The 8,652-nt window shown below is 32.7% G+C and overlaps 1 protein-coding gene across 1 annotated transcript; it reads left to right on the forward strand.

The window, feature by feature from the left end:
* LOC148601096 (TAR DNA-binding protein 43-like) lies at window positions 1–8,652 on the forward strand. Its single transcript, XM_088554619.1, has 4 exons — window positions 1–377; window positions 2,984–3,177; window positions 3,628–3,768; window positions 5,233–8,652. The coding sequence occupies exons 1-4, from the start codon at window positions 140–142 to the stop codon at window positions 6,007–6,009; spliced, it is 1,350 nt and encodes a 449-aa protein (XP_088410745.1). The 5' UTR covers window positions 1–139; the 3' UTR covers window positions 6,010–8,652.

The raw sequence follows: 8,652 nt of genomic DNA on the forward strand, positions 1-8,652 counted from the left end.
AAGAATCGAATAAACTGTCAACAGAAGACGCCATCTTGGTACGCCGCGCACCTTCAGTTCGGGACCACAGTGGGTTGCCCCAAAATTAGAGACATTTTTGCACCTGATGCTTCGAAAGTGTGTCTAATTTAAAAGGGAAATGAGTCAGTATATCCAAGTTGCAGAAGAAGAGGGCGAAGAGCCCATGGAAGTCCCGAGCGAAGACGACGGAACACTCTTGCTCTCGACCCTTTCGGCACAGTTTCCTGGTGCCTGTGGGTTGAAATACAGAAATCCAGATACCGGTGCTATGAGAGGGATTCGACTTTCTGACGGTAGACTATATCCACCGGATACAGAGTGGTCAAATCGGATTTATGTCGCTGTGTTTCCAAAATGTAAGCTTTTGAAGTATTTGTTTACAATCTGAAACCCAGTTGGCCTCCGAACAGCCAGCAGACGCTTTGACAAATTCGATTTATTTTGTTGTTTGTTGACAGAATTTTAACAATCTATTACTGCAGTATGATACTCTAATCATTCTTGCACCGGAATACAATAATGGCTTTCATAACGAAAGTTGTATTATTCAAGTATAATGAAAAGTTTTCAGGTCACCCGGTATTATTATTTTGACAGCTAAGGGAGATAACTGCAATGTTGATATTTTGACTTAATTATGTGCATTCGATTTTTGTTGTTTTTCTCATTTTTTTGTGATATGTTAGGTTCGTTTATTTGCCTCAAAGTTCTAAAGCATTTTTATTTCAGAAGAAATTATCTGGTAACTAACTAACTTTCAATTTAAATTGTCATTTGTCATATTGATGTAATTGAGTTTAACTTAGTACGTTGGCAAGTGTATATGGAATCAAGTCAAGCAAACTTTATTTAAAGCTCTCTTATTTACTGTGGATGTTTTAAATAATATAATTTTTAAGAGCTGTCTATCATGATATGTCATGGTGACTTAACAGGTTAATTAATGGTTGATTATTGCCACATTTATTTCAGTAATTTTGTTTGATGTCTCATCTACATTGTGTTCATGTACAAATGTACCTGAATTAAGATTTCATATTCGATATTCATGTAGTGCATACACAGTGTGGTAAACCACCACTCGCCTAATACGAGTATATGTGTAATTTGGCGAGTTATTATTAGCTTACACTCGTCAATTTGGTGACCGTCATTTGGTATAATTATTTAATTAAAGATCCCTTAACATCATACATTAAAAATATGTTCCCTACATTTTAAGAAGTTTAGCTTGAATATGTCAAGGAAATTTTGGCATGATATTCACAATTTTATTGACTTGTAAAGAATTGTTTACGATCTGCCATTTTAATTTCCGGTAAACAGGATGTGCCAAATTCTACGTGACGGTCCCGATCTCGTTCATAATAGTATTCAAACGAAATTATCTTGGTAATTTATGATATGTTACATTGCATATTAGTTGTTTATTGTTTAAATAAAAATTAACAAGAAGCAAATGATGAATCTGTTGAAACACAATTTTATTTTTAAATACAAAAAATACCCGTGTTATATATTGTAAATTTCGATGTGCTGTACACGTGTTTCAAGGAGTAACCTCTCATCAGCAGCGTTAAAATCAAATATGTAGGAAGATCATAATCAAAATATTAGTTGTATACAAGAAGTACTCATAACCAAAACTATCGAAAAAGGAAGCAAAATCCATCACCAAGAGGTTCTACCATATGCAATGCAAGGATAAAATATGAGTTCAGAAATGTTGTACTTATTTTGTTACTGTAAAGTACATGAAATACTTCAATGCGAGGGAATATTCGGAAATGGAAAAGTTTTTGATGAATTTAAAAAGAAATAAAAAAAATATTTGAAGAAAGAAAAAGAAAGGCAGAATATAGTCAAATCCAAGAGATAACAGATGATAGTACAGACAAAAAAATATAAAAAATTTGGCTAGTTGAATTTCTGTTAGGCTAGCAAGACCAATATTCCACTAGCCAGAATGGCAAGTTGGGGAAAAGCATGGTTTCCCACACTGCATACATCCCTTGTACATTCACATGTAAATGTAGACATTTAGTGTACATGTACATATACATTTATATACAAATTGTACATACAGCTGCTGTAGTATACATGTACATGTATTTGTCAGCAGTCAGGAACAAGAATTCATGACCTATTAATAGGCAATGAGAAGTTATACATGAACATAGTTTTATTAAAAAAGTAGATGTAACCTGCTTATTGGCTGTAAATAAAAGCAAATCACAACGTGGTGCTAGCTCTACGGTTATTATGTTTATCTAATTTTTCTTTAAGGTTCTCCAATATAGGTGCACCATTGAAAAAAAGTCATATCCCTGGAGTAACAAAACAGTATATACATTTTTCACAAATTTAATATTTCTATATTAAAAATAACTACTGTACATGTACATCTTTTATATTTCTTTTTTTCCTAATTGAAAAAAGTGAATATGATTTGTTTAAAAACTTAAATTTACATGTACATACATGGTATGTGTATATGTATGTTTTATTCTCCACTGTTTTACTTGCTGTTGTCAAGAACCTTACTCAATACTGCCTCAGAAAAATATAGCTTCTATTGTATATCCAAGTCAAAACATAGCTTTAATTTATTTTTTCAAAGATAAGAAGTGCAGTCATTTTCTCTCTGGATTTCTGCATGTGGCACTAACACCACATATTATGTATATTCAAATATTCCATACAAATTATTCAGACTTGCTAAAGGGTGTTGCTGGCACTGCTTGTAAGGGGGAAAATGAAATTAAAAATATGGTGAAGCATGTGGTGTGTGCCTATGCAGGCAATAATTACTGTTTCTATTCCTCTGAAGGGAAGGAAAGGTGCTATGTACAGTCCTGTATTCCGTACCACCGATTGTAAAACAGTTAAACAACTAAACATTGCTCAGTAATTTATGTTCTATGTGGAATACTGTTTTACAATTTTTTTGGTCATATTTCAGCTGAAAACAAAAAGAAAACACCCAGTGCCATTGCAGAGGAACCAATTAACTCAGATAATGCTGTCATCAACAGAAAGAAATTGTACGACAAGAAGAAGTGTAGTGATCTGATAGTACTTGGTCTCCCATGGAAGAGTACTGAAGAAGATTTGAGAAAATATTTTTCTAATTTTGGAGACTTGCTGATGGTTCAGGTTTGTTATTTAGACTACAAATGAATGGAAAAAGCCTTAAGTGTGTAATTGTATCTACATGTACATGTAATTTTAAGCAGAGTTTGTAAAAATCAATGGTCCTGTGAGTCCTGACTGCAAAATTGTGCCTGGGACTGGTATAATGATTACCAGTGACTGTATGGATGACTGATTAAAAACTATTATCATTTGACAATTCATTAAAAAATACATTATATGGAATCCATGAATTTCCAGTACTGGTTTCCAGAATCAATTAGAAAGCTAGTCTCTATGTGGGATCAGTACTATTTGTTTGGGGCTGTCCCAGCTTAATACATGTATATTGCCTTTTCAACATGAATATTCTGTAAATGCATTAAAATGTGTATATAAACATTTGCATATTCACATACAGTACCTATTTGTACATGTACTTTCTTACATGTAACACAAATTTGTATTATGTAGGTAAAGAAAGACCCCAAGAGTGGATTATCAAAAGGCTTTGGTTTTATACGATTTGGAGATTATGATTCCCAGGTAAAATGTATGACACAGAGACACATGATAGATGGACGATGGTGTGATGTCAGAATACCCAACTCAAAGGTATGTCATTCAACACAAAGTCATTTACATTATGCATTGCAGTGTGGGAAAGACCACCTTTGCATTAAGTTAGGCTCTTACGATAAATCATACCCACGTAAACAAAAATAAATAACCTTTAATGCAAAGTGCACTTTTATAAAATGCCCATGGCTATGCAAAGTTCGAAATCTTTGAATTATATATAGATAGCCGTCTTGCACAACTCTCTGACCTAAATGAAGATCGAAAGCAAACTTATGATTGGACGAATGAAAAAGAGAAATATTCTGAAGTTTTTTTACTGGCTACAAGAGCATTCTTTGGAAGTAGCCCTTAGATTTCCCTCTGACACACTAGTCTTCAGGCTGCAAATTCTGTTGTTCGTCAGTGTTGTCTGATATTTGCTTACATGTTGTGCCTCAATCTCTTAATCTGTTTATTTTGAGTTGAAATAATAGGGGAAATACCCAGATTTAGAATTTCTTCGTAATCAATTACCAACATGTATTTACTTTCACATTACAAACCGACTTTGTGATGCCATAGCTCAACTGATCATGGTGGCGCCCATAGATGCAGGAAATTCAAATTCCCTAATTATAAATCGTGATTAATTAGTCAAGAAAAGGAAGTTGATTTTGTTTCAATTCAATGTTCATGAACATTTAAAAGATTAGTTTCCATATTTATGACTTGCACAATAACAGTCTTCTCCTTTAAGTGTATAGTTTTGTTAGATTTGGTAACACAGATATTCATTTAGTTTGTTGTAATAAAACATTTTCTAATGGCATCAACTTAAAAGTAAAAAAGTAAATGGTTTTTCCCCTCTTAAATACATAACTATCCCAGCTTGTTAAGTGTGAACTTAAAGATCCCTATAAATAGTAATATTTGTGTCAGCATGCATTCAAAATCAAATTACAAGCATTATTGAACTTGTAAATTCCTGTGAGGATAAACCCAGGCGTAGATGTTCTTTTTATTCCTTTTCTTTATCAAGGGAAATAATAATTTTTTTAGTTAACTCAGACAAAGGGTACTTGCAAGCTTACAATAGAACGTATTGTCTGTGTTCCTTCTTCAAGATAAACTTGTAAAATTCTGAAATTTGAGTTGGTATATACAGTAAAGTTTTGAATAGGAGTAATCAAAATACATGTACACTGACCGAACAATGTCAGCATTAAATTTAATATTAAAATTAAAGAACTTTTAAGTATTTCCAAGGTCACATATGTATAATTGCATTATAGTCTTACTATAGTTGGCTAAGACTTCAATATACATATATTTATCATTATCTTTGCCATTTCCAAGACAATTTTGGAATGTGGTATTAAACTAAAACTACATACATGTACATGCAATTTACTGCATGTATACATGGTCTGATTTTATTACTTTTTGTGTACATTCATATCATAAATGACTCCTTTGTTCACATTCTACATTAGTTATTAATTTACCATTTCATTGTAGGAGAATGCCCAGCAGATGATGAACAGGAAAGTCTTTGTAGGGAGATGCACTGATGATATGACTGCAGAAGATTTGCGTCTTTATTTTTCAAAGTTTGGAGAAGTTGTCGATGTTTTTATACCAAAGCCATTCAGAGCATTTGCCTTTGTGACATTTGCTGATCCAGAGGTCTCACAAAGCTTGTGTGGGGAAGACCACATAATCAAAGGAGCTAGTGTACATATTAGCAGTGCTGCTCCCAAGAACTATGATCGTCAGAATGACAAGAAAGCTATACCACAGCCAGCTTATAGTCATGGCTACAATCCCAATCACTGGAGTCAAGGAGGAAGGGGGACAACTCAGGCTATTGCTACTCAGCCAAGTCCAATCCCAGCTGGAAACATACCAAACAATCTTGGTTTGAGCAATTTAAGTCTGGGAGCTTTCCAGTTAAACCCTGCCATGCTAGCTGCAGCTCAGGCTATGCTTAGTGGGCAAGGTGGATGGGGACCAGTCGGACTTGTAAGCCAAACTGGTGCCACACCTGCAGTGGGTGGGACTCCCATTGGTACAACCCAGCCAGGTGGAGGTGACTCCTCCAGCCAGACCAGTGTACAGAGCTTTGGTAGTATAGGTAGTAACAGTCAAGGTAATGCAGCAGCAGCAACCGGTGTTCCTGTCAGTGCTAACAGCTTCTTAGGGTGGGGCAGCTCTCAGGGGAGTGAACCAGGCAGCAGTCCAGGTGTGGGAGGATGGGGCACACCCCAAAGTAAGCCAGGAGGAGCATGGAACTGAAGATGATTGTTTCATGGTGTGATTGTGTGTATATTTTTATTAATGAGGATGTAAAAGAGTTTTGATTTTTTTGGCAAGCCTAAAATCCTGTTGGTTAACACTGCCATGATGTAGAATACAGTATTAAGAAGAAACCACTTTCCAATTTGTATGAACATAAATGTACATGTACATGCACGTAGTATTTGATTTAGGTTTGGTAATTTTCATTAAACATTCAAAGGCTCTCTTTTCTAAAACTTCTATTACATGTATAACATCTAATGCTTGCCTTAATCAGCATAAGATTTGAGATTTAATTTTAGTGCCAATTTACATACAGTGTATATATGCGTCAAAAATCAGGCTGTGCCATAAAATTCTGTACACAAATGAAATAAAAAATGAAGATATAATAATAAAATTAAATAGAAGATACATGTAAGTTTTAATTGTTGTGCTTTTCAAATTTAACAAATATATTTTCAAATACTATAGGATTTTATGCTTGTCATAAAAGTTGACAAAAGTGGTTGAATTATGGATTTTTTAATTCTATTATAAATTATGTATATTTTTATTGTATGATTGTAAGCCTTTTTTGATCAAGGTATTTGACTGGATTGTATGCCAGTAATATTAATTCTGCTTTCTTTTTTGTTATTAGTGCTCTCTTACACGTTAAATTACCTCCCTGGTAGGATTTTTTCCGCTTTTTCTTAAATTGTTCAGAAAGGAAATATTTGCCCTTTAGAAGAAAAATGTGTTGTACTCAGAGTAATCTGCAAAGTTTGTTTAAAGTTTATGACTTGTGGTGTTAGTGACAAAAAGGGGGTTGTTCTTTAGAAGTGAAAATTCATGCTGTTTCATGGTTCTTACAAAAAATATATGAAATTAAGTGTGTCAGTATGACTAGTATATGATGGTTTTATTATATCAGGATAACTGTCACTAGAACTTAGCAAAATTGGTAAAAAGGTAATATGAAAAAAAGACCTACTTGTTTTTTCCATTCATCTCTGTGTGTAGGACAATTAAGAAGTCTAATTTTGATAAGATTGTATTAGACAGATTGGAGCCTTGCAAGTTAAGTACAGCGAAATAGTCCCAGGGGAGATAATATATTTGCTTTTGTATGGTTGTTTGCAAGTTATATTATGTTTGTTAGTTAATTTTTTTAGCCTGATATCTTTCTTTTTTTTTTAAATTATCTTGTATTTAGAGCTACAGTAAATTTTCAGTCAGGACCTCCCTCAAATATCTGTTTTGGTAAGGAAGTCCATAGCATCAACAGTAGAACATTTTACCATTTCAAACAAATGATGACTGATCCAATATAAAACTACATAGTTGATTTTTTTTAATTAGAGAAACTAAAATTTTAACTTGATACTGGCTTTTAACAACTATATTGAAGTTAGTTATGGAGGAAAAAATCCTGAAATTAAACTTTGAAAAAGATGGTGCAAGAATTATAAAATAAGTTATGTTGACTTAGCTCCCCTTGCTTAAATTTTTAACTCTGTGCATGAAACATCTTTTGAGATAATCACAGTTTTATAAAACATTTCCATAGAATTTCAATATGACTTTTTGTACATATAAACTAACATAAAGGAACAGTGCATGTACATTTCATTTCTAAATAAGTACCAAAAACAATTATCATTTTGCTTGTTAAGTTTGGTAGTGTGTTATGTTCTGTTCTGTAATTACAATCTCACATTAATTTATTAGTTGCTTTCAACTATTGAGATATGTCTGGATTACTAAAATATATATATATTTTTGGTGTTGATTCAAGTAACATAGATGTGTCCTTGTATTATATTGATGTGGTGTTTGATATAGAACTATTGAGGAATATATCTAGATTAGAGTGTTAATTCATATTTTCATTGTGTATAAAAATCTCTTAAAATTCATAGATATTGTGTTAGCTGTGTAATGTTGAGACTCCACCTTAACAATTAACATAATCTGTGTGGAATCTGTTAATCTTCCTTGTATGTTACAGTCTAGCTTATGTGTAGAAAGTTATTCTGATTGGTTCACAAAGATGAAGAGAAATGTAGTTTTACTTCTTGTAACACACGCAGCCAAAGTCTAAAATCATCCAGATTTTAAATATTACACAGGACTTGTGATCAGTTTTTTTTTCAATATTTTTTAATTACAATTTCTATTGGCTTAGAAATCATTTTTGTTCTTTAGGTCTTATTTTTTGGTAAATGAAAAGGGTTGTAATTTTAGATGAATTAAACAGATATTGGTATGCAAAATTGCTGTGTAAAGGAAGAAAACATTTATCACACAGATTTTAGTGTAAATTGTGCAAGACTTTTGTATGTGGGTACCAGTTTGTGTAATCAGACAGAAGAGATTCATTTAATTGACCTTTAAATTTGGATTTTGCCAATTTGAATTTTTTAGAATTTACAACTCAGAAATTTTCAGAAGTTGATACCTTATAAAAAAAATTCTTTCACAGAATTTCAAGCCATTATATCCTTTAATTCTTACAAGTATACTAAAAAAATTTTAGTCAAACTTTATTATGGAAGTAGCACTATATGCTTTTTGAAGGATAAAAACGGGATGTATGTGATGGAATGCAATCAAAGATCATATGAAAACATGAATCTACATAAAGTTTCTGTATTA

The sequence above is a fragment of the Perna viridis genome, chromosome 12, assembly GCF_037379345.1.
Source record: "Perna viridis isolate PV_CMFRI_1.1 ecotype Kerala chromosome 12, ASM3737934v1, whole genome shotgun sequence".
NCBI classification, from domain to species: domain Eukaryota; kingdom Metazoa; phylum Mollusca; class Bivalvia; order Mytilida; family Mytilidae; genus Perna; species Perna viridis.

Coding starts and splice junctions, on each gene's coding strand:
- LOC148601096 (XM_088554619.1), top strand. CDS start 140: ATGAGTCAGTATATCCAAGTTGCAGAAGAAGAGGGCGAAGAGCCCATG. Junction 378..2,983: donor TGTCGCTGTGTTTCCAAAAT/GTAAGCTTTTGA, acceptor GTCATATTTCAG/CTGAAAACAAAAAGAAAACA. Junction 3,769..5,232: donor TCAGAATACCCAACTCAAAG/GTATGTCATTCA, acceptor ATTTCATTGTAG/GAGAATGCCCAGCAGATGAT.